General features: G+C 45.9%; 2 protein-coding genes across 3 annotated transcripts in view; one reads left to right on the top strand and one right to left on the bottom strand.

The window, feature by feature from the left end:
• Positions 1-689: 689 nt before the first annotated feature.
• Positions 690-7874, bottom strand: PNMA2 (PNMA family member 2). 2 transcript variants are annotated; one of them, XM_019828405.2, is made up of 5 exons: positions 7750-7874; positions 5969-6004; positions 5583-5874; positions 4889-5021; positions 690-4593 (listed from the first exon to the last, which is right to left on the bottom strand). In XM_019828405.2, exon 5 carries the CDS (start codon positions 4150-4152, stop codon positions 3058-3060), a length of 1095 nt encoding a protein of 364 aa, XP_019683964.2. In that variant the 5' UTR covers positions 4153-4593; positions 4889-5021; positions 5583-5874; positions 5969-6004; positions 7750-7874; the 3' UTR covers positions 690-3057. The 2 variants fall into 2 exon arrangements, with proteins under 2 accessions (XP_019683964.2, XP_011279737.2); XM_011281435.3 differs by lacking the exon at positions 5583-5874.
• Positions 7875-8147: 273 nt separating this feature from the next.
• DPYSL2 (dihydropyrimidinase like 2) overlaps positions 8148-26081 on the top strand; it is a 130777-nt gene continuing 112843 nt past the window's right edge. Inside the window, exon 1 of the mRNA XM_011281434.4 lies at positions 8148-8617. Within this exon, the coding sequence (XP_011279736.2) occupies positions 8264-8617 (354 nt within the window). The 5' untranslated portion in view covers positions 8148-8263. The remainder of the gene's footprint in view (positions 8618-26081) is intronic.

Here is a 26081-nt window from a genome sequence, read left to right as displayed (position 1 = left end):
GGTCTTGAGGAAGCCAATGGCCCTGGTGAAAAGTTACCTTCAGCAGGGGACTATGTAATCTTGGAGGCTTCAGTCTCCAGGGGTCAGAACTGGAGACAGACATAGTAAGTATAAGGCAAGACCAATTTTTTAAGAGGTTTTTGCTCCGGTGACAGGGAGAGGGTGTCGGACATCCCTCAGGACATTCATCGTGTAATAGGCCGATCTGCACTGTGTACAGCCCAATGAGGAATCCTCCCCCATTGCACTGTAGAAAAGAGGAAAAGAAACAATTCCAAGAAAGTCAATGGCAAGGGGAATTTTCCTCCTACACATCTACAAGCTGGAAACTGGCTTCATCCCAGAGACGCAACATTTCCCCACTAGGTCGTTTTGTTCTTCTGTGGAGTTACTTGCCTGAGCAAATGAGTTGGAGGTCTCCGAGGGGACTGGCCTCCATCTGTTGTTTCTATGTATTTTAAAAGGGAAATTGATGATGGGTAGACTGGGCTCTCTCTCATCCCTGGAGACAAAGCTGAAGTATTCTTATCCCAGCACTCTGCTTTCAGGTTTTCCTATCTAGAAGGGTTCAAGACCTTTTGGCTTTGGTTTGATTTTCTAACCTTACCTATCATATATTTTTTTTTAACTAATGAAACTCCTTCTTCAAGTCATAGCTAACAAAGAATCATAATACATGAAACAAAAAAAAAACCTCAGAATTTTATTAGCATGTATTTATTGTATAACTTCACATTTATAACATTTTACTTTGTATATTGTCAATAATCGAGAACAATGAGGCGATTTTTATGACTACAAGAAACCATGAAATCAGGGTGTACTGGATGACAAATATTATCACTTTGGTGAGCAGTATTAAAAAAAATTATAACTTAGGACGAAATGATCACCAATGGTAACTTTAAAAAAAATGCTTTTCTTACAATCTCAGGATATTCTTCAGTTAAAGTTAGCCACAAATCAGAAAGAATAATTTATTGTTTCAAAGTCAAATCACTAACAATAGTCTTTAACAATGGCTGGGATACTTATCACAAAGATAACAGACAGCAAGCACTCAAACGTAGCTAAAATGGTTCCTAATGCAATGTCGTCACAACTGACTGACAGATTCCGTACTTACTTGTTACGGCACAACTCTTAGAATAAAGACAGCATGCATTGAACAGACAGGAAGTATCATGAAAATCATGGGTCTTAACGCATTAAAGGCTTTCTGTGTTCCAGACATCATGCTAAGTGATTCAAAGGCATTATGTCATCTGAGCCTAACGACAACCCTATTCTATTATTTTCCCATTTTCCTGATGAGGAAACTGATGTTCAGAGAAGGTGAGCAATTGTTCTTTGTATACAAAAAGCTATCGTGACGCTAGAGATCAACTAGCATTTTTTTTTTAACGTGTATTTATTTTTGAGACAGACAGAGACAGAGCATGAACGGGGGAGGGTCAGAGAGAGAGGGAGACACAGAATCCGAAACAGGCTCCAGGCTCTGAGCTGTCAGCCCAGAGCCCGATGCGGGGCTCGAACTCACGGACCGCGAGATAGTGACCTGAGCCGAAGTCGGACGCCCAACCAACTAAGCCACCCAGGCGCCCCGAGATCAACTAGCATTTAATGGAATGGTGCTCATTTATGCTCTACTGGGGCACACTACATCACGGGACATGCATGGACGTGACTTAAACACCTGTGAGGTGCCATCACTTCCTTAATCTATGAACGCTTAAGAGAAGTCCAGCTATGTGCTCAGATGTCACAAGGGGACCTTACTTCCATGGTCTGCACAAAATGAGTCCATCTGGAAACAGAAGTGAGCCCGTGGCTGGGTGCCAGTGTGTGAACATTTGGGTATCAACACACTTGAGTCTACCTGTTTTCTAGTAGAGCTCGGGAGAGTTTAAAGTACATGTTAAAGGTGGACAGGCTGAAAAATCTCTGCAGAACCGTAGAGCACAATTTGAAAGCCACCATCACAGCGGACAGAGGGTTAGCAAGAGGCAGAGAGTTCCGGACTTGTGGCTCGGCTCTGCCACTGCTTAGCGTTTCGATCCCGAGAACCCCACTCGACTCATCTGAGCTTCATTTTCTTTCTCTTTCAGAAAGAGCAAAATTATACCATAAGGGGTTCGCAGGCACATTAAATGAGATGTGTGTAAACCAGCTGGCACATAATAGACCCTCAATAAATACAGGCTCCTTTCCCCTCCTCTTTCCCTTTGGTCGCCCCTAAAAATCTTTTCCAACCAGAATGGTCTGCTCGCTGAATCCAAACGCGGCCTGCACACCCTCCCTCGCAGGCAGCCTTCCTGTAGTGTCTGCCCTTTCTCGAAAGTGCTTCTCTCACACCGTAGCTCTCTCTCTTGAAGGCAGGGATTGGGCTGAGTCGTCTGTGTCTTGAGGGCCTAACACAGTGCCCGGAACCGGCCATCCGACACGCGGCAGAGAAGTGGAGGAGTGCTTCCCGAGCGAAGAAAGAAAGACACATAGCAGTGGGGGTGGCCTTATTCATTTGGTAGTGGCACTTCCACAGGTGTCGTGACTGACACCCGGGATTATCTAGCGTCTCACAGGCCGAGGCCACGTCCTCGGTGAGCCGGTGAGCTCGCTCCGAGAGCACGGCCCAGGCTTGCGGGGTTACGATTCTCACCTCCGTGAAGAGTGCCTCACACCGCTGGCTACTCAGAGGGGATGTGCTGATTTGAGGAAGGAACACAGCCGAGGAGTCAAAGGGGTTAGAGGTTAAACAGATTACAAAAGGTGTTCTTTTCCTGCATCACTTCTTTCTTCTGCGGTATGGGTGCACGACTTTGGTCTATTTGGGAAACGGGAAATGTCGCGGGTTCCTTCAGGCTTCCTATTCCTTACTTGGAACTTCGTCCTTTATTAATAATCTACGTAGGGCCCAAGAAACTCTCTGGTATTTTTTCCTAGAAAGAAGAATCACGACCTGGCGCCGAGGCCTCGGACAAAAATAGCCACGTGGTCTCAGCGGGGTACAGCAAACCTCCCCGGGGCGCACTGGCTGTGGGTCCCGCCCTGAGATGGTTTTTAGTCCTCTGCCTCGTTATCCCAGGGGCCATAGTCATCCCCTTCATCTGGCTCTTCAATATTCTCGTTTTCAAAAGAGGCCTCTTCCTCCTCTTCCTCCCGGATTACCTTCATTAACTCGAGGAAGCTGGGAGGCGGCCCTTGATCTTTCAGTTCTCTCAGCCTGCACCAAAGGACTTCGCTGAGGCTGGCCCCGGCCATGACCTGCTCCAGGCGGACCTGATCTGCGATATTCCTGGGGATGGCGCGTTTCTCCACGGCGCGCCGGAGCAGGGTTTCTAACCGCAACACGTAGGCCGAGACCTTCTCCCCCTCCTCCTGATACGTCTTCAGGTATTTCACCTGGGAGGTCCTGCGGCTCTCCAGGCTTCCAAACACTTGCTTAAACGCCTCCAAACACTCTTCCACGCTTATGGCTGCATTGTCTGCCTGCACTATATGCATGAGGTCCAGGGCAGGGCCACGCAGGCTTTCCATCAACCACCTTTTCTTTTCTGCCTCTGCTACCGGCCACTCTTTGACGATCTCAGTGGCCTGTTCCAACCAGATTTCAAAGGGCTCTTCCTCTGGGGCGGGCACGGCGCTCCCCGAGAATACTCTCAGTTTCCGGTATCTCATGGGTAGCAGGGGCTGAGGGGCATGAGCTATCGCCTGTCCCAACACGTGAGCCAGTAACTCTGGGGACACGCAGGGCACCGTGGCTGGAGACAACCCCTCGTGCCCGAGGGCTCGGAACATACCGGAGACTGTCTGCCCCTCTTTTTCCAGAAAGAGGTTCAGTCGTTCCAGAAATTCAGTGTCCTGGTTAGGGGTCTTGAAGATCACTTTCCAGACACCCCCCTTTCCCTGAACCTCACTGGGGATCACCGAGACATCAGTATCCTCCATAAGCTCTAGTAAGACAGCATTGGCATTGTCCTGCTTCCTGAATATTTTGCCGAGCAGCCTATACCTGCCCAGAGACTTTAAAGTCTCCTGGAGAACCCCTTGAATCTCAGCCTCATCACAGTCCACTGGTATCCCCAGAACCATCAGCGATTTCTGATCATCCACGCTCATTATCCTGCACCAGTCCTCTAACAGTGCCAGCGCCATCGTCCGAGTATTTGCTCCAACTCTGTGGGTACCGATTAGTTTGTGGTGTGGACAGGCACTGCCTATCAGGACTCAGAATATCCTGGCTCAGCTCCTGAACTTGCACCCCACCAGGGAATGGGTCCCAGGCCACTCCAACAGCGGCCCCAAAGTCTTCTGGACCAATCACCCTTACTTGCCCAGGGGCAAGAACTCAGCTAGGACAGCATCACTGACTGTGGCTCTGCAGTCCGGTGGCCGCTGATGCTCTCCCCGACGCTGGCAGCCACACGGTGGCACTGACCCTTCTCCGACTGCCCGAGGCACCTGCAAGAGCTGCTTTTGTGACTCCCCCAGTTTCTGCTGCCTCTCCTCACCTCTCCTTTTGCTAGCTAGCGGGGTAAGGCCTCCACTCTGGCACCCAGAACTCCCGGAGAGAAGTGTCACAGCAGGCTTGGACTCCTAGTGAAACAATGGTCAGTTTTACCACACAGCCCTCTCTTTCCCAGGAAGCACTGCGCTTTGGTTCAGGACAGAAGTGGGGGGAGACTAAGGGTTCCGTCTCACGTTGCATTTGCACGTGTCCCACTCTGTCAGACCTCTCCTTTGCTTAGAGTTCTCTTGGGGACCCTCCCACGTCTGGCTCCCCCACCTTCCGCTCATCATTCATGCCAATTAACGTCTGAGCCCCGGTTATGGATGGACAGGACTCAAGATTTTCCCCATGTGAAAAATGAAATCAGATGTGAACAGATACCTGTTCAGGCGCTCCAACTGTCCTGTGAGAGTCACCAGCTTATTTATTCAGCTTCCAGAAAAGGAAGATGTTACCCAGCTCCACGCAATGGATGTGTTTGGGTCTTTCTTAGCTCCGGCCAAGCCAAGCTCCCCTGTTACACATAAATAATAATAGTATTTATTTATGGCTTGATAATATCCAGTGATGAGGGCCGTTAAAATGATTTAAAAACATGACACGCCTTTACAATTTAATTAAATCTACCAAACCATATTGAGTTGGTGCATTCCTTTGATTTAACATCCAATTATTTAAAATCAAGCTAGAAATCACTCAAACATTAAAAGCCAATTTAATATAGGTGTAACAATATAACATATACTACACTTTAACATAACGTAATAATATAGGTATACCAATTTAGGTCCAGCAATCTAAAAAAAAAAAAAAAAAAACAAAAAAAACCCAAAAACAAAAACAAAACAAAATCTCAGGACCAAATAAGTTAAGCTTGGAATTATGAATCCATTCTTTTTTGTTAGGTCTGGGCAGGACTCGCAAATGCACAACGAGGTGTTTCTTTTGTTGTGAACGTTAAAAATGCTTCCTAGCATTTACGCCTGAATGAGTCATTTGAGTACAAGGTAAGAGAGGAAGCACATCTGTGGACAGTGGTGGACACCGGGTGACGTAAAAACGAAAGAGTTCCTACCGTCTCCCAGTTACTGCCGTGGAGTGTGTGTTAATGGGCTACGAATATGCTTCTGTCGGCCTGAAGAATCCCCCTCAGTCCAAACGGGGTCCATATGCCACAGATGCCAGCCTACAGCTTTAATGTCAACTGCTCCTGCTGCAGGCACGTTTTCTAAGACCTTCTGGAAGGTGCCAAAGGGGCAGGAGCACAAACCCTGGATTCTGCTCTCAGCCAGCAGCCCCAGGGATCGGAGCCCAGGGGTTTCTCCGTGCCACCCCTTCCCTTCTAAGATATGGGGGTAACCTTCCTCCTGTTTTAATGTTGAGAGGAAACATGAGATGTAAAAAGGCAGGAAGACACATCCCAAGGTCTACATAATAGAGGTCATGCTGAGGTTAGGCTACCTTTGGGTGGCTTCTTCTTCCAAAGGCAATCTTTACCTGCAATGGAAATTATCGGACATGAGAAAAATGTAAAACTCTTGCATTTTCTCAAGGAAAGATGGGATAAGTTGGAAAAGGAATCAGCTTTTCTGCTGTAATTCTTGGCTCATTTAGTGACCTTGGTCAAAGCGCCCTAATCTTTCTAAGTCTGGTTCTTGCTCCAGAAATCGGTCACGAGTCATGGGTCTGCCCTGGGTAGGCAATGATGTCATTCTTGTGGAAGCAGTTCATTCAAATGCGAAGCACATCTGATGCAAAGTCCAAAGGCCCGCCTCTGGTTCCCTCCGCCCCCCCCCCTCCCCCAGACATTCCTCTCCTCCCTCAGTCTCCAGTTCTCAGCTGGGGCCGCCTCCCCACCTGCCATGATGGGCTCATCTTCAAACTGTGATTGATTGCCCTCCAAATTTAACTCCATTCACCGAAGTATCCCTCACGATTTGGGGGAGGGTATCCGTACTGAATCCTGCCAGGGACAAGGGCTGATGATGAGGATAGAGCCTGGGTCACCCTGCTCTGAGCGATAGTCTTGTGGTAGAAACAGCTTCTCCTAGCCCAAACCCACCCTAGTTACTGAGCATGCCCAGATTTCCGTCTCCAGCCGCCAAGGGTTGGGCATCATTTCTGCAGGATTTTGCCACTGTGGAAAGAGGGGGCGGGGCTGTAATCGACCAGGGGCAGGGATTGGTACGTGGAAGGGACGTGGGGACAGAAATAAGCAATAAAAGACTCTCAGAGACCGTGTTACCGGCATAAATCAAAATGCCTCTTATCTGCCCACCAACCCAGTAGCTGTGGATGGTTTAGCCTCACATACATACCAAGTCCCACACACCCTTTCCCGGTGGGGCGTCTCACAACTCAAGCCATGACCACAGACAGGACCCCATCTCCTACTCTACCACTGAATTCGCGCGCGCGCAATTTACGTCCCAGGCACTTGGCGTCTGGCAACCCGGGAAACCCCGCGGCTGTGGCGCAGTGCGCAACGAGGGCGGGGGATCTAGGTGGGGCGTGCAGGGCGCCCAGAAGGGCTGGGGATTTGGGGGAGTGGGATTCAATCCTGGCCCCCCCCCCCTTTTTTTTGGCGGGGAAGGCGGGGCAGACAATACCAAATCAAGACTCTTCTGGCCCTTCTTGGTCTTGGCGCAGTGGCGCAGTTAAGAGACGTGGCACCTCCGGGCAATATAGCAGGTCTCTACCCTTTCTTACTTCAAGTCGCCGTTCGGTGCCCGAATTTGCAGAATGCACTTTTTGCTACAGTCCCAGACCACACACCTAAGTCTTTATTCCCCCCTCTCCTTTGCTACGCCCCTCTGCATTTCTCCCCGCCCGCTAGCGCCCCCCCCCCCACCACTGTGGGCGCAGCGAGAACCTTCTCGTTTCAATCTCTGCCCACAGCAGCCCACCACAAGGCCCGTGGGTGAACAAGGTTTGGTGCCCCCTGCCTCGTAAGGCCTCCACCTCTCCAAACGGTCTGCGCCATCCCTTCCCCATCGTCAGTGCTGCCCCTTTCCCTCCTCCTGGGTGTCCAGGCGTCAGCCGGTTGGTCCCTGTTGCCCCATCCATTAGCTCACACCCTCGCTGAGGGGTGGGGGTCCTCCCTCGGGTGGGCCCTCGCATCTGGCCCACCTCTGCAATGCGGTGGGGGAGAGGGTCCTGGGCAGGCAGGTGGGGGCGACGGGCGTGGAGTCCAGAGGCCGCGCCCCCAGCCTTCGCCCCTGCGTGCCCTGCCCCATACTTACCCTGGCGCAGAGATCGGTCAGCCGACCCTCCGCTCCGCATCCATTAGCGGGTGGTCTGGCCGCTTCACTTCCGGAGCGCTGGGCTCTAGGCGGCGGGGCCTTCCCCTCACTACCCGGAGCTCGGCTCCCCTCCCCTCCGCTCCCCTCCCCTGCGCCGCGCCCCGCCCCCGCCCCGCCCGCGCCTCCCTCCTCCCGCCGCTGCCGGGAACTGGCAGCCTCTCCGCTCCCGCTGCCGCAGCGGCCACCCTCCCAGACCCAACTTTGCTGGTCGCTGGAGCCGGAGCGGCGGCGGGGGGCGTGGGCAGGGAGGGGAGAAAGCGGGGTCAGAGGGAGGGACCGGGAGGGGTGGGTCGCTCGCTCGCTCGCCAGCCCTCCTTCCTTTCTGTACACCTTGCGGCAGGCAGAGAGCGGCAGCCGCGGCAGCAGCCAGGGGGTTTGTGCACAGAGAGAGGCCGACTTAGGGACCGGCAGACGGACGGACGGACAGAGCGGACCCTCCCCGAGCTCCCGCGCCATGGCCGAGAGGAAGCAATCCGGGAAGGCGGCAGAGGACGAAGAAGTCCCTGCCTTTTTTAAAAACCTGGGCTCAGGCAGCCCTAAGCCCCGGCAGAAATTCTGTGGCATGTTCTGCCCGGTGGAAGGGTCCTCCGAGAACAAGACCATCGATTTCGACTCGTTGTCCGTGGGCCGGGGCTCGGGGCAGGTGGTGGCTCAGCAGCGGGACGTCGCCCACTTGGGCCCGGACCCGCAGCCGCCGTACTCCCGGCAGGGCCGGCGCGCCGGCGGGGAGCCATCTGTTGAATCGAGCCGGAAGGTGGAGATCCGACGGGCCTCGGGCAAGGAAGCCCTGCAGAACATCTACGACCAGGTTGGTATGGGGGGTGGGGGGTGTTTGAGACTCAGGACCAGACGCGGGGATCGCCCCTCCTTCGCCCCCTTTCCAGCTCGGTGGAGAACCGGGCATCCCAGCGTGCCCACCGTCCTGCCTCGCAGGAATATTGCATCCTTGAATCTGTACATGCACCCCGCCCTACTTGCCCCTTCTCGGTGCAGGGTGCCCAGAGGCTCGGGCTCGGCCGTGGGCGGCTGTGCGCCCACAAAGGCTGCCCGCGCCTCCCTCGGCCTGGGAGGTGGGGGGCGGGGGTAAAATATGAACCGATCCCGGGTTGGGGGGCGCATGGTAGTGGGGGGAGGGAGGCATGAACCGATTCCATTCTTCTTAAATCCTTCCGGGCGGCTTCCGATTGCAGTTGTGGCTGGGTGCCCCACCCTTTTTTGATGCATCTCGGAGCGTGCAGTGGAGGGTTCGCGTGCAGGCCCGAAAGCTCCCCGGGGTTCGGGAGGGGCGGGGGCTTCGACAGCCTCTCCCCGCCTCGCCCTGCTCGCTCTCGCACCGTCTCTTCTCCGGCGCCCTCGGTGCTCCAGTCCTGAGCTCGGAGGCCAGGACCATGGTCAGCGCCTCCGCGCTCCGCCTGGGAGGATCTCACCGCCCTGACTCCTGCTCGCCGCGTGAAAAGGGGGAGGTTGTGGAGTCACCCAAGGAAACCGAGACGCTCGTAAATAGCCCATGTGGAGAACAAAGTTCCGCTAAGTATCTCAGCAAGGGCTTCTCAGAGCGCATCCCCCACCCCCGCCGCTATTTGGGAGGTGCTTTGGGGATGGAGACTTAGTGGATTACGTTCAAAGGGTGAAAAGAAAAGAAAAGGGAAAAAAATCCCTCAACAGTTTGAATAGATTGCCAAAGATGCATTAGACCCCCTATACGTGTTAATGGAGAAACAAAGAAGACCAATTTGGCAAAATAGAGAAAATATTCGTTATCTCTGGCAATTATGAACAGTGTGCATTTTAAGTACTGTAGTCTCCTCGCACCACATTTTTTCTTTATCAGGGTGACCTTCACACTTGTGCATTTCCCCCCCACATCCTTAATTTCTCAAGCGATAAATTCCAGTGTGACATGTTTCAACACTTGTTTGCTGTTTCTCTCCCATGCCCACTGGTGAAGATGAGAAATCAGTCAGTGATTGATTATTGAATACCTATTGTGTGCCTTGCCTTCTGGGGCAGGGAGAATGTTAGCTATAAAAAGTTCAAGGTGATTTCTTCTTAAGGGGCTTTCAGAGTCATTGGGAGTGGTCTATGCATATTCACTGAGCAATTCCACAAGCATTTACTTGATATTCAGGTTGTGTGCTGACGGTGAACGCATGGAGAACAATTAAGAGTTGGAGATAATGGCCAGAACGTTTCCTGACCTAGCACAGAATTTTGCAGCTTTTGACATTTATTGTACCAGTTCTAGGAAAGATAAGCCATTTACTGTCATTTTCAAAAGGTGGGGCAATTAATTACTTGAGTCCTCCTCCCTCGGCTCTGTCCTCTGATATCCATATTTCACTATGAGCCAACCTGAAGCACTTAATCCAAATAACTCACTCGAATCCCAGTGATCAGACAACTGAAGCAAAAGTTTCGAATAATGTAAGTTATGCTGAAAGGTGAGTGAGTGTGAAATTCTTTTCCATGTGAATACATTGGATGAGAGCCAAACCATGATCATAATGCATAAAACATGGTTGTGTGAGTATTCTTGTCTTCAACAAGTTGTGCTGGTAATTCTAATGTTCTAAAGGGAGCAGAAAAATGCCTTGAGATAAGGGAGGGATTATTTTAAAAAAATGGCTGATTAGGGGGCAGAGGTTGAGAATGGCCATCCTTATAATGATGGCAGTGAATTAAAACTCACGTTTGAAAGGCAAAGTTTCACTGGGTTGAATAACACATCTCTTTTCTTGTCCATTTAGAACCCTAGATGTTTGATTATGAGCTTCTTGTTTGAACACTCCCTGATTTTATGTTGATTTTATTTGTTTTTAAGAGAGAGAGAGAGAGAGAGAGAGAGAGCACAAGCACGTGTGTGTGTGTGTGTGTGTGTGTGTGTGTGTGTGTGTGTAGCACAGAGAGAGGGAGACACAGAATCTGAAGCAGGCTCTAGGCTCTGAGCTGTCAGCACAGAGCCCGAAGCGGGGCTCGAACTTGTGAACGGCGAGATCATGACCTGAGCCAAAGTTGGACACTTAACCGACTGAGCCACCCAAGTGCCCCAAACACTTCCTGACTTTAGTAAAAATTCAAAATTGTAAACCTAGTGTGCATGGAAGAGGAGATTCGAAGAGGACATACCCAATCAAGACCCCAGCCACTTTTGGCCTCTGCAAACCCACATTTGCCTTAGTTGCCCAGTTTTTAGCAACAGAGGGTGATTCTGGCTTTTTTTTTTTTTTTTTTTTGTGCAGCTTCTTCTGAATTTTCACTCAGTCTTTCCTTATCACATAAGGGATTATTTTCACTCATGATTAAGAGCACTTACCAGGATCAGTACTAACAGTGGTTGAATATTTCATGTCTATATAAGAGACAAAGGTGTGTGTGTGTGTGTGTGTGTGTGTGTAATAATGGTGATTTTAAAAGCACTGTTGGGCCCACGATTTTGATTGACTCGAGTAGTCACCACTTAATGTTCAGCCAATGAGCAACGTGACTGCCAGCATCTCAGTGCATTCCTGTCTGAAGCCCTGGCACACAGAGAGGAGGAGAGTGAGTGGACCCCAGGGCCCCTGACTTGCATCCAGGGCCCCTGACTTGCTAGGGGACTGTTGTTCCCCTAGCAAGGTTTTGGGAAATGAGGGAACAGACGGCCCTCGCCCAGATGCCATGTGGCTTGTGGGAGATGAGTGTCTGCGTTTGCATTTAGAGGTGTTAGCAGGTAAGCCCCAGAAAAAAATGGGTGTGGCTTTGGTTGGGATGTTAGGTCTTGGTGAAGGGTAGGAGCCTGTGTAGTGAATACGAGTGAGGAAAGCTACCTCTTTACTCTGTTTTCCTTTGTGTCCTTGGGGAGGTCCACGTTGGGCTCCAATGAGGTTAAATTGATTAGCACCTATGAAGGACTCTGAGCCTCTTGGAAGAGAGAGAAGGGCAGTATTGGTCTAATTCCTCTTCGCCAGTACCCAGGGGTCCCTCAGTCTCCTCCCTTCCTCTTAAGAATCCCCTCTATTCCACCTCAGACACAGTTTAACCAAGGCTGCTGGATGGTGAGCCTCCCTTCCAAAGGAGCTCCCGGGCCCTTCTTTCTGCGGCAAACCCATGTGGCCTAGAGTGGCTGGGGAATGATTCTCCATTTCTCCAGGGCAGATGCCAGTGAGCGAACTATGTAAGAGTGCTGCTGAACTTGACAAAATTCCCATCTATGAAATGTTTCTGATATTCCCTTTCATTGGGTGTCCCTCTGTCTCCTCTCCCCAGGTTGATTAGCTTCAAGCCCTGGGTGCCCCTCTGCTGCCCTCTTATTGTTTTTTTTGTTTTGTTTTTTTGCTGCCCTCTTATTGTTCAATGCCGTTGTTCCCCCATTCTGATGGTGACGCCCATTCTAGATCTTTCTTCCTCCACCAGCGGGTTCTGAAATCACTCTTCTCCTTTGCCCTCTCTTCTCTCATTCAAAAATCCCTTCCTCGTGTTTATCTTAGAGAGAAATCCCAACGATGAATGCTTCCATCTGTTATGTGAATGACTGATACATAAGTTGTCCTCAGAGATACTTGTTTGGTAATAGACTAGCCCGTTCAATGAAATGAACATATAGGTAGCCAAATATATAGTAAAGATTTGGCTGGAAGCCGAGAACAAGGGCATTCATTGATACTTTAGAGGTCACATTGTGTCAAAAGAGCAACACAAATAGGAATATTTGTTCAGGATTCCAAAAGCCCAAGACCCATCTGGCATTAAAGGGAGAGGAGTGCTTGGGGAGGAGAAGGATATGGTGAGAACTCACACTTATTGGTTGCCCTTGAGTTGCCAAGTGATTATTGAACTAATCATGTAACTAGTTAAACTAAAAAAATAATTGTGGGTGTGCTTGGGTGGCTTAGTTGATGAAGTGTCTGATTCTTGATCTCAGCTCAGGTCTTGATTCCAGGGTCATGAGTTCAAGCCCTGCATTGGGCTACATGTGGGGGTGGAGCCTACTTAAAATAAAATAAAATAAAATAAAATAAAGTCAAATAGTGGTGAAATACACATAACATAAAATTTATCTTAATCATTTTTAAATAGACTATTCAATAATATAAATACACTCATGTTTTGTGCAACCAGTCTACAGAACTTTTCATCTTGCAAAACCAAAACTCTGCACCCATTAAACAATAACTCCCCATTCCCCCTGCCCCCAGGCCCTGACAACCTCCATTTTACTTTCTGTGTCTGTAAATTAGACGACTCTAGATACCTCGTGTAAGTGGAATCATACAGTTTTGTCTTCTTGTGACTGGCTTCTTTCACTTAGCTTAATGTCCTCAAGGTTAAATCAAGTGATAGCACGTGCCAGGAGGTCTTTCTTGTTTTAAGGCCGAGTAATATTCCTATAGTTAAATTTTAATAAGTCATTGATGACTGAAAAGTTGTTGCTCAATTAATAGATCTGCAGTGAATTAATTGTGGAAGGAAGCAAGAAAGGTTATATCGAAGATGATGTATTCGATATTCCCTTTCATTGTGTGTCCAGTGTGGGGTCCACGACCTGAATAAAAGAAAACTCCCACCAGCTAAACAGCCTCTACCATGCGTCTCCCTTGTAGCTCAAGGGTGGAGAGGGAAATTGCTGCCATCGAACCTCCAGTGACAACATCTGGTTGAATGTCGCATGGTTCACAAACTCGCGGGCCATGGAAATCAGGAATGGGCTGGGCATTTTCCTACCCTTGGTAAAGATGGGCCAGTTATTCTTGTGGGTCCTTTGGTGCTAGTGTTCCTCTCTTCTTCCTTGAGAAGAAGGGAGCGTCAGAAGTGATCATGGAGAGGGGGGCGCCTGGGTGGCTCAGTCCGTTGAGCCTCTGACTTCAGCTCAGGTTATGATCTCACAGGTGGTGAGTTCGAGCCCCGTGTTGGGCTCTGTGCTGACAGCTTGGAGCCTGGAGCCTGCTTCGGATTCTGTGTCTCCCTCTCTCTCTCTGCCCCTCCCCCGCTCGCGCTCTGTCTCTCTCTGTCTCTCAAAATAAATAAACATTTAAAAATGTAAAAGAATTGACCGTGGATTTGAATGTATACTGCCAGTGAATGTCAGAGCCCGAGAGAGACTTCGTGCAATCGCCTCGTTCTAGCAGTGGAGCAAGCGATGCCCAGAGAAATTGTGCTTCACCCCACGGAATTCAGGTGGTGTTTTCAGGGTTAGGATGGAGACCTGTCACTGCCCAGTCCCACCGCAGTCCTGTACCAGTAAAACCTTGTTATTTCGGTAGCATTGCGTAATTCCAGAATGTACATTTACTTTCTAGATCTTATATTTTAGAATGTGTAGAATGCGTATTATTTTAACACTTGCCTCAACACGTTCTGATATGAGCATTTTCCTTTTCTGTCAATAAGGACACTGAGATTTAGTGAGTGATGTTTACTGACCAATCCCAAGGGCTTGACCTAGGACCTGAACCAAGGTTTCCTGACTCAGTCCCATACTTCTCGCAACACACCATTCTGTGGTTTCACTCCACTGCCAGAGAGAGTGAGCTTAAAGGTGCGTTTAAATTTTGCAGGCAAAATATTTCATATCCCTTTACACTTAATATGTTCTATGGGGTAGGCCCTGTGCCAGATGTTTGATGTGCGCAATCTTATTAATCCTAAGGTAACTAAGGAGGCACTACAGTTACCCTTAATTTGCAAAAGAAATGCCTGAAGGTGAAAGAAACTTGCAAAGCAACTAGCTAACTAACCAAGCCAGAGGCAGGGTTTGAACCAGGTCTATGTGACTAAATAGCCTTTGTTTTTGTTGTTGTTGTTTTAGTGGTTGTTTGTTTACTTATTTATTTATTTATTGAGAGAGGGAGGGAGGGGCAGAGAGAGAGAGAGAGAGAGAGGGAGAGAGAGAATCCCAAGCAGGCTCCACACTGTCAGCGAGAAGCTCCATGCGGGGCTTGAACTCCGGAACCGTGAGATCATGACCTGAGCAGAAACCAAGAGTCAGATGCTTAACCGACTGAGCCATCCAGGCGTCCCATGAATTGCTTTCTCTATAATTATTCTTTAACTTATTTTATCTCCAAAGAATTATTACAAAATAGTTCTCAGTGCTTACCTTTTTGTTTGTTTTCTGTGTTTCAGTGTACTCTTTCAAGCCCTTTATAAAAAGGACTGTTGATCTGGCTTCATGAATGTGTCCCAAACTGCTGCTGTCCCGTCCATCATTTTTTTTTTTTTTTAAACACAAGAAATGTCTTCAAATATCATGGGGACACAGGCCAACTCTGACAGTGAAAATGACATGCTTTGCTAAGATTAGCGCAATGTGATGATTTTTCCACTTGACGTAAATCATGAACCACAAGCAAATAATTAGGGGACCATCAGCAGAAGCATTTGGGCTTCTGGGTGGGCTGATGGGTACTTGAGTTCGGTGGGCTGCAGCCTGTGGCAAAGGCTGGTGGCATAGGCCACGAGCTGCACAGAAATGCAGTGCCTTGAAAGGGAACCAACCGCCTGGCCTTGAAGGTGGCTGGGGTTTTTTTTTTTTTGAGACATACATAGACAGCTTGCCTGGTCTCTGAGTTCCAGGCGGCTCTCTGGTGGAAAGACCTTGGAACTAGGAGCCAGGAAGCCCAGCTTGCGGTCCTGTCCCTGTCGCCGCTTGCCCAGTCACCTAACCTGAGCTGTCATCAGGCGGGGCCTTAATCTCCAAGGCTCCCCTCTCATTTCCACTGTAGGCTCTGAAAGCTACGCTGTCCCTGGCTGTTCTTCCTTCTGCTCTTCCTCCCTCCCTCCCTCCCTCCCTCCTCCTTCTCTCTCTCTCTCTCTCTCCGTCCCTCCCAACCTTCCTTCCTTCCTGTTTTTTTCAAGATTGAGGTAAAATTCATATAACATAAAATTCTCATTTAAACCGTTTCAGTCTCCAATTCAATGACTTCTAGTACATTCACGATACGGTGCAACCGTCCGATTCCAGAACATTTTCTCGGTCCGAAAGGAAACCCCATCTCCATGAGGCAGTCACTCGTCATTACCCTCTCACCCCAGCCTGGAGCGACCACGAATCTACATTCGGTCTCCATGCAACTGTCAGTTCTGGGCATTTTGCATAAATGGAATCATACAACATGTGGCCTTTTGGTGTCTGGCTTTTTTCACTTAGTGTCACATTCTCCAGGTTCATCTGGCCCGTGGTGTGCCAGTCCCTCGTTCCTCTCCGTCACTGAACAATCAGTATTCCGTTGTTTGGGTGGGTATCGCATCTGTCCATTCACCAGGTTAGAGACATTTGGGTGGTTTCCACTTTCTGGCTTTTGAAGAATTTTTTTTTTTTTTTTTAAAGGAAGCTCTGTGCCCGACATGGGACTTGAACTCACGACCCCGAGATCAAGAGTCGCATGCTCCACTGAGTGAGCCACCGGGCACCCTTCCACATTTTGGCTTTTACGTACAATACCGCTCTTGCCATTCTTCTACAAGTGTTTGTTTACACATATGTTTTTAGTTCTTTTAGGTCTATACCTCCGAGTGGAATTACGAGATCATGTGGTAATTTTATTTTCCGCTTTCTGAGGGGCTGCCAAACTGCCTTCGACAATTTTACTACCACTTTACATTCCCAGCAACAACGTACCAGGGTTCCAGTTTTGTTCCGCACATCCTCCACAACACTGGTTATTTCCCTCCACTCTTTTTTTAAATTCTAGCCATCCTGGTGGGTGTGAGGGGGTATCTCATTGTGGTTTTGATTTGCATTTCCCTCTAATGACTAACAACTTGAGCAGCTTTTCATGTGCTTGTTCATTTGCATACCTTCTTTGGAAAAATGTTCAAATTCTTTGGCACTTTTAAAAGATTGAGTTGTTTGTCTTTTTGTTGTAGGAGTTCCTTTTTTTTTTTTTTTTTTTTTAAATATATTCTCTTTAAGCCATCTCTACCCCCAACGTAGGGCTTGAACTCGCAACCCCAAGATCAAGGGTCACACGCTGTACCAACGGAGCCAGCCAGGCGCTGCTAGGAGTTCTTTATATATTCTGGATATTTGCCCCTTTTCAGATATATAATTTGCAAATATTTTCTCCCATTCTGTGGGTGGTTTTGTTACTTTCTTCATATGTGTCCTTTGAGGCACAGAAATTTTTTACTTTAATGAAGTCGGATTTATCTGTCTTTTCTTTCGTTGCTTATGCTTTTGGTGTTTTATTATTCCCCACTGTTCTCAAAACTGCTGGATCAACTAAAGTCCAGCAAAGAAGTTCCAGGGCCTCATTTCTTAAAATGATAATCGCATAACTGAATCCTGTTGCTTTATGAGAGCTTTGAAAAATTCATTTAGAATAGATTTGCGATAGGTCAATATAGTTAAGTGTTTTGTGTGCTGCCTACGTCTGATCTTTCTATTTCATGATCCTGTTCATATAAGGACATTTCTTTTCTGTGTGTGTATTCACAATGTATTTGGTATTTTGTGTGTGTGTGTGTGTGTGTGTATGTATATATATATAATGAATACATATGTATATTTACACATACAGACACACATATATGTATGCACACACACATATATGCATGTACACACAACATACATATACACACATACATACATGCATATATAAACACACATGGATATATACACACATACAAATATATGTACATGCATGTGTGTGTACAAATATATACACACATACATATATACACACATACAAATATACACACATACATGTATATATACATGCATACATTCATATATACATACAAACATATACATATATATACACACATACACACACCACACACATACATATATACACACATGTACATACACATACACACACATAAATATATGCACATACAAATACATGCATACACACGCAACATACATAAACATACATGCACGCACACAGATACATATATACACACACATGTATACACATACACACATGTATATACACATACACACAACACACATACATATACACACATATATACAGGTATATGCACACATATACATATATACACAGAACGCATACATATATACACACATACATACACACATACACGATGTATATACATACACACATGTATATACATGCATACCCATATATACAATATATATGCATACATACACACAACACACATATGCACATGCATTCATGTACATATATGTGAACACATGCATATATGCACACATGTATACACATACATGTGTGTACACACTCATACACAGACACGTACATATATACACATACACACATGTATACACACATACACATACATGTATATATGTATACACATACATGTATATACATGCCTACACATGTGTACACATAGGCACACACATGCATATATACACATGCACACACATGTATACACAACACACACATACATGCACATATATGTATATACAGCACACACACACACACACATGCATGTACATATATGAAGTTATAAGCTTGTTTTCCAAACCACTGATTTGGAAGCAGCAGGGATGTGTTGAGGAGGGCAGTGACTAATAAGCTGAATTTAGGAAAAAATAAATTTGAGAAATGAATTGGATTCACTGTTTATTTTGTTTAATTTTTTTTTTTTTTTTAGAAATGATATGACAAAGTGCTATGTTTATTGTGGATGACAGGGATAAGCAATTTTTTTTTTTAAATAAAGAAATCCTTGATAATCTAATTATTTAGAAAGAACTATTGATAATATTTTGCTATAATTTTTTTCCAGTCTTTAAACTCCCACCAAAAATGAATGGAAAATACCGTTTTTCAGCATTTCTGACATCACTGGGTATTATTTTTATACACATTTCCCAAATGTATAGGTGACAAGTGGTATCCTGCTTTTTTGCCAATTTTCCTATTAAAAGTATTCATATTTTAAACATTGAAATTAAATAAATTCTATAAAAATTCTACATTAGAATGTATCCACTTTAAGGCCAACTTGTTACAAATTTTTTCCCCCGGTTTGCATGTGATTTTTCATGGCCTTTATATTTTGACATCCAAATTTAAATTTTGAAGTTAAATCAGTTCATCTTTTCTGATGTGTTCCTGCCTTACCAGGTTCTTAGTAATTCTCTTCTAAAACCTTTTTGGATTCTGTGCTTATTTATATTTAAATCTTGCCATTAATTTTTGTCTACAACTTGAAATAAGGTATTACTTAATTATCCAAATAGTTAGCCTGTTATCCTAATGGCGTTAGTGAATAATTGATGTTTCTCTATCTGTTATATACTCAACCTTTTATGCGTGTCTGGATATGGGTTTTGGCTTCCTGGGATTTCATTGATCTGCCTTACTAATGTAGTGGTTCAATACTGCTTTAGTTACTGCTGCTTTTAATTGAATATTTTTACTTTTTAAAAAAAATTTTTGCCACCATTCAACTGCATTTTCCATTCAAGATATTTTCAATTACAGAAACCTAATACGATTTTTTACTGGAATTATATGAAAGTTATATAGCCAACGATAAGAAATATTCAATTTTAGGATAGTAAGCCTTTCTACCAAAGTTTGTAGTGTGGTCTTGCCATTTTTTTCAGGTATTTTGTTCTGTTTTCTTTGAAACTTTTCGTTACATTTATTCCCAGACGCTTTGTTGCTATTGTGAATATAACTGCAATTATATTGTATAGTTTACATTCTGAGTGACTCTTGAGTTTTATATTGATTGATAACAGAGTGCCTTATTCAACTTGCTCTTGGTTCTAATACTTTTCAATTGATTCTTTTGGAACAGTTTTATTATCTAATATTACTTTCAAGTCTTTTTTCCACTGCCTTTACTTACTGTTTCTCTTTTGTGTCTGACTACATTGGTTAGAGCTTCTAGAACAATGTTGGATGATGGTGGCAATATTAGAGTTCCTGTTTGATTTCTGATTTTATTTATTTTTTAAAATATTTATTTATTTTGAGAGAGAGGGTGAACAGGTTGGGTTGGGGGGGGCGGGGAGGGCAAAGAGAGAGGGAGACAGGAGACAAGGAATCCCAAGCAGGCCGCTCGTGTTCAGCACAGAGCCAGATGCGGGCCTCAAACTCAGAAACCACGAGATCATGACCTGAACCAGAATCAAGATTCAGACATTCAACCAGCCGAGCCACCCAGCAGCCCCTGATTTCTGATTTTAATGAGAAGGCTTCTAGACCTTCACTATTGTTTGAGAGAGATACTTTCTGTCCTGTTAAATAATCATTGAATTGCTACTTGAGCGTACTGGTAATGACCTTCAGTCAGCGACTGCCAGGAACATACCTGTTGGGTTTATTACTTGCTGTAGCCGGGGAGAGCCGGCAGGCATCTTTGTAAGACAGGTATTTGGAAGAGATGTGGGTTTCAGGGGGTGATTTGGGGGAGGGTCCAAGGAAGTGAGGATTCCCTCTGGGCTGGGGCTGCCAAAAAGGAGGGCGATTCTATGATTTGTTATCTCAGTAAATCTTGCCTATACAAGGACAGATTGATTAGACAGAGGCCGAGCCGTGATTGGTAAAGAAGCAACAGGCACTCACAGTAGTTAGAATAGGAGGATTTGGGCACTTTCTGACTTAGACAACGTTTATATTTTATCAGGCGTGATTACGGAGGGGTCCTGTTTTTGTCGTGATCCGTCATGGTCACTGAGTGGCCTTGTCTGATGTTAATGCTCTGTGAAGTTCACGTTCAACAGGAGAGCACTCAGGCCTCACTGTGAGTGCCAGGCCCAGCTCTCGGCTGCTGTGTTCTGTTTCTCGATATACTGTCAAAACCAGGGTTTAATGTGATAGATCGTATCCCGCAGTGTTTCCTGTCTGTTTCTGTTCTGTTTTCCTACCCTGTGTGGAAGATGCCAAATAGTTTCTTGAGTGTTCGCCCTCATGATCAACCTTGTGTCTCTTGTTCTGTAATAATTTTTGGTAAGCTTGCTGTGTTTTTTTTTTTTTCTTTTGTATTTACCTTCAATTACAGTGAGATGCCGTCAGAAGCCATGCTTTTGGCAGAGGGGGTGCGTGAACTGTCTTTGGCCCCTGACTACGTGCACCAGTTGAATCTTCTGTATTAGGCTTATAGTTTGAGAATTGATTCAAGCACCAGCTGCTTGAATTCCCATTTTCCCATTTTCCCAAATTCCCATTTTCTGGTGCTGCGGTGGCCGACTGTGGCTTTCACACCCCAGTTAAATTTCAAAAAATAAATTTGGGGAACAGCCTAAGGGTTGCCAAATTTTTATGTTGCCAAAATAGGGACACTAAAACAAACCAAACAAAAACACTACTGTCCAGTATCATCTCACAACATGGAGAACAATTTGGCACCAAAACTATTGAAGGGCAAAGAACTCTAGAATTGCAAAGTATGCATCAATTGAACTTTACAAAAAGCTAAATGTATCCTCCCTATTTTTTTTTTTTTTCACTTTGACCTAGGCTTGTGAACACGTTGCCCCAGGCAGCCTGGCATCAGCAACCAGCCCAGCACTGGTTGAGATGGCGTCTCTCTTACTCCTCCTTGCCTGCCCTTTCTTGAGCAGTCTCTTTCCAAAAGTTGATATCTCTGTTGGATAAAGAGATATGGCCTCTCGCAGGCTAGCGTCGGCAATTGTTTCAAAATGCACCTGGGGTTTGCTTTAATCAGGTGAAGTAAGACCCACAGATATGGAAATAACTGTCATGAAGAAAGGATTTTGTAAATTTTTGTTTCCTTTTGAGAGGGGTGGGGAGAGGGAGAAAACATGAGTAGGGGAGGGGCAGAGAGAGAGAGAGAAAGAGGGAGAGGATCAGAGGCGGACTCCGTGCTGACAGCAGAGAGCCCCATGCGGGGCTTGAACTCATGAATCGTGAGATCATGACTTGAGCTAAAGTCCGACACTTAACCAGCTGAGCCACCCAGGTGCCCCGTGAAGGAAGAAATTTTTATCCTCACAGATCCCTAGAACAGGCGACAGAGCATGTACACGGGGCTACAAGGGGAATCACCAGGGTTAGTCAAGAGGCAGTGGGACGAGGGGAAGACATGGGTAAGAGCCATTATTGTGGTTTCTGCGAAGGAACAAGTAAGGCAAGGAAAACAGGCTTAGTTTGGATCATTTAAGTGGGCTGTGGGGCACAGAGCCTGTCCCTTGTTGTCTGATACTTAGCTCTGGGGTGATTAGGGCAGGTGAATAGTGACTTTGAGTTTAAGAGCTTCAAAAAAGAGGTAGGTGGGGGTATGGGCTCTGGATTGATGGGCTTGCATTTGAGAGTTGCCCTCCCAGGAGAATCTAAGAAGGTAGGAATTGTCTAGTCCTGCAAGGGAAAGTGTTTCCAGGGTCAGTAAAGCCCCAGGTGTCCAAGCACCAGAAACACAGAACATGAAAGACATGATTTAATATAACAATACTAGCTGGCTATAGTAGACCTAAGATTATTACGAGATTCTGGCTTCAGGCACTTGGCTCCATAGTTTTAGGTGTCTGTTGCTCATAGGTTTACAGAATTATTGGGCACTTTTGTATTTTTACGATCTTCATTAGTAGTTTAGTTGGAATGTTCTTTTTTTTTTTTTTAAATTTGAGAGAGTGCGTCAACAGGGGAAGGGCAGAGGGAGAATGAGAAATACACACACACACACACACACACACAGAGAGAGAGAGAGAGAGAGAGAGAGAGAGAGAGAGAATCTTAAGCAGGCACCACACTCCGCGTGAAGCCCGACACAGGACTTGATCGCACGACCTTGGGGTCATGACCTGAGCCAAGATCAAGTCGGACACTCAATAAACTGAGCCATGCAGGCACCCCTAGTTGGTATGTTCTATCTGTGATTTCTGGCCTAATGCCTTTTTAAGTCTGGAGACCCATAATCTGACTTTCAGAAAGTTGATGTGTGTTCAGTTATAGTCACAATGACTAAGAGCCATGGAACCAAAACTTGCTCATTGCACTGCTGGGGCTTTTTATTTATTTATATGAATGAACTACATTTCTTACAGGACATATGATTATGCCAAAACTGGTAGAGAAGATCGCTAGAAAAAAATCCACTGTAAGAAACTCTTGCCTACAGTTCTGCTCCCCAAATCTCCTCCAACTGCGGTGAGAGAATTAGCAGAGACAGGATTTCCAGGCAGGGTCAGCTTTCCCTCCTGACGGTGAGTTCCTCCAGTGACAGTGAGCATTATCACATCCGTCTTAGAGTAACCACGGCACCCCAGCAAAAGGATATCCTTGTAATGTTGTTCTTGAAATAACCTTGAACTGGTCTATGGCATTTGGGGTCACATCCTAATTTAGGTGTGGACTCTGAAATTATCTTGCAGGATTCGGAAATTAAGCCCTGAATGGAATTACCCAGATTTGAAATCAGATAAAGCAATGCAGAGATAGTCTACACATGTCTCAGAGCCAACAGGACCTTGGGGGTGCTTTTAGAACCCTTGAATACCTTGGCCAACAGGCACATGAGAAGATGCTCAACGTTGCTCCTCATCAGGGAAATACAAATCAACACCACACTCATATATCACCTCACGCCAGTCAGAGTGGCCAAAATGAACAAATCAGGAGACCATAGATGCTGGAGAGGATGTGGAGAAACAGGAACCCTCTTGCACTGGTGGTGGGAATGCAAACTGGTGTAGCTACTCTGGAAAACAGTGTGGAGGTTCCTCAAAAAATTAAAAATAGACCTACCCTATGACCCAGCAGTAGCACTGCTAGGAATTTACCCAAGAGATACAGGAGTGCTGATGCATAGGGGCACTTGTAGCCCAATGTTTATAGCAGCACTTTCGACAATAGCCAAATTATGGAAAGAGCCTAAATGTCCATCCACTGATGAATGGATAAAGAAATTGTGGTTTATATACACAATGGAGTACTATGTGGCAATGAGAAAGAATGAAATATGGCCCTTTGTAGCAACGTGGATGGAACTGGCGAGTGTGATGCTAAGTGAAATAAGCCATACAGAGAAAGACAGATACCATACGTTTTCACTCTTATGTGGATCCTGAGAAATTTAACAGAAACCCATGGGGGAGGGGAAGGAAAAAAAAAAAGAGGTTAGAGTGGGAGACAGCCAAAGCATAAGAGACTCTTAAAAACTGAGAACAAACTGAGGATTGATGGGGGGTGGGAGGGAGGGGAGGATGGGTGATGGGTATTGAGGAGGGTAGTTTTGGGGATGAGCACTGGGTGTTGTATAGAAAGCAATTTGACAATAAATTTCATAAAAAAAAAAGAACCCTTGAATATTTAACGTTATCACCACCTGGTTCTTTTCCCTTCCTTCTGGCCAATTAGTCAGGCAAGAAGATGGAATTCTGTGAGGAAACCACTCCAGTGCTGCCTTTCACACTCCATTTTAAGATTTCCTTGAATGTCACTGGAGAACATAGTGTGCAAAAGATTAGGATGAATTTACCATGTTATAGAGAACCTTTTGATGATATCAGGCGATGGCTTGAGCAAGTTAGCTGTTTCTCTTAGCCTGCTTTCTCATTTGAAAAGTGGGCATCGACACAGTGACCTCCTTGGGGCGCCTGCCTGGCTCAGTCAGTTAAGCGTCCAGCTTCAGCTTAAGTCATGACCTCACGGTTTCGTGGGTTCTAGCCCCGCCTCGGGCTCTGCGTGGAGAGAGGAGAGTCTGCTTGGGATTTTCTCTCTGCCTGTCTCTGTCGCTCAAAATCTATAACTAAACTTAAACAAAAAATAGATTCTCTTTCTCTCTCTCCCTCTGCCTCTCTCCCCTGCTCATGCTTTCTCTCTCTTTCAAATAAAAAAAAAAAAAAGTAAAGACTGCAACAACAAAACTCCTACAATCCTCTCTTGCCCTCACAATCCTCCCCAGCTCCTGTTAATTTTTTACTCCTTTTCTTAGCAAACTTTTCTAGAGTCTTATCTATATTTGCTGTCTCCATTTCTTCATCTCCCAATCGCTGTTTAGGAAAATGAACTTTCTGTACATCATACAGAAATATACCATTAAGAACAGGTATCACTAAAGCCCGCCTTGACCACTGTCCCCATCCTGTCTCTCTCCTGACCAGAGATCGCCAAGATCTGTGCGTTCCTTTTTATCCTTCCTGCCCGGTTTTTCTGCATGCTTACATGTGTATACGTCCTCGCAAAAATGTGTAGTATTATTTGCGTGTCTGTGTGTTTTACCTAAATGATACCGTTCTGTATCAGCAATTTGTTCCTTTTCTCTCTTTGTGTTTCAGAAGTCTGTTAATATATGAAAATTATATCAGTCCACGCAAATTTACATTCCTTCAGCTTCTGACTCTATTAGTAATTGCTAATGTTTATGATGTGCTGACCATGTCCCATGTTTTACATATGGTTACTTATTTAGATCTTTCAAATGACCCCGAGAAGTAGGTTTTATTGTCTCCATTTTCATGAAGAAACTGAGGCAGAAAGAGACTAAGCATCTTGCTTAATTAAGGGTATGTGCTTAGTAAATGATGAAGTCAGGGTATAAAGTTGGGCACCGGGCTCCAGAGTCTGTGTTGTTAATCGTGACCTTGTTCTACGGTATGAATAGACCATGTCTGATTTAGCCGTTTTTTGTTGTTGCTGTTTTAATTTTTAATTTTTTTAAAATTAATTTTTGAGAGAGAGACAGAGCGAGTGGGAGAGGGGCAGATAGAGAAAGGGAGACACAGGATCCAAAGCAGGCTCGAGGCTCTGAGCTGTCAGCACAGAGCCTGACACGGGGCTCGGATTCATGAGTCGTGAGATCATGACCTGAGCCCAAGTCAGACACTCAATGGACTGAGCCACCTAGGCACCCTACAGTTTTTATTAATAATAAGCAACGTTTCAATAAGCACCTTGCACTTGCTTCTGCAGGAGCGTATGTTTATGGTAAACTTCTGGGTCATGGGTGAGCCCATGTAGCATTATTATGGATATTGTCAAATCATCTTTGAAAGGGAACATCCATTTTATTTACTTTTTTGTTTGTTTTAGAGACAGAGACAGAAAGAGAGTGCATGCGAGTGGGGGAGGGGGCAGAAGGAATGAGAGAATCTCAAGCAGGCTCCACACTCAGCATGGAGCCCAATGAAGGGCTTGATCTCACAACCCTGGGATCATGATCCCCGGAACCAAAATCAAGAGTCAGATGCTCAACCAACTGAGACACCCAGGTGCCCAAGGGACCATCCATTTTATATTCCTATTAGCCATATAGGAGCATTCTAGCTTCCTCACCATTTTACTAAGTTGATAGCAAATTTTAAACATTTTGCAATCACGCAGGTTAAAAATGATACCTTACAATCTTCACTTTGAGTGAAGATTGCCTTTGAGTGTTAGTGGGTGGGGCGTCTT

Source organism: Felis catus, chromosome B1 (genome assembly GCF_018350175.1).
Source record: "Felis catus isolate Fca126 chromosome B1, F.catus_Fca126_mat1.0, whole genome shotgun sequence".
Classification (NCBI taxonomy): Eukaryota; Metazoa; Chordata; class Mammalia; order Carnivora; family Felidae; genus Felis; species Felis catus.
This window is presented reverse-complemented; position numbering and strand designations above follow the sequence as displayed.

Excerpts from the sequence above, each read along its gene's own strand:
- PNMA2 (XM_019828405.2), bottom strand. The coding sequence starts at position 4,152 with ATGGCGCTGGCACTGTTAGAGGACTGGTGCAGGATAATGAGCGTGGAT.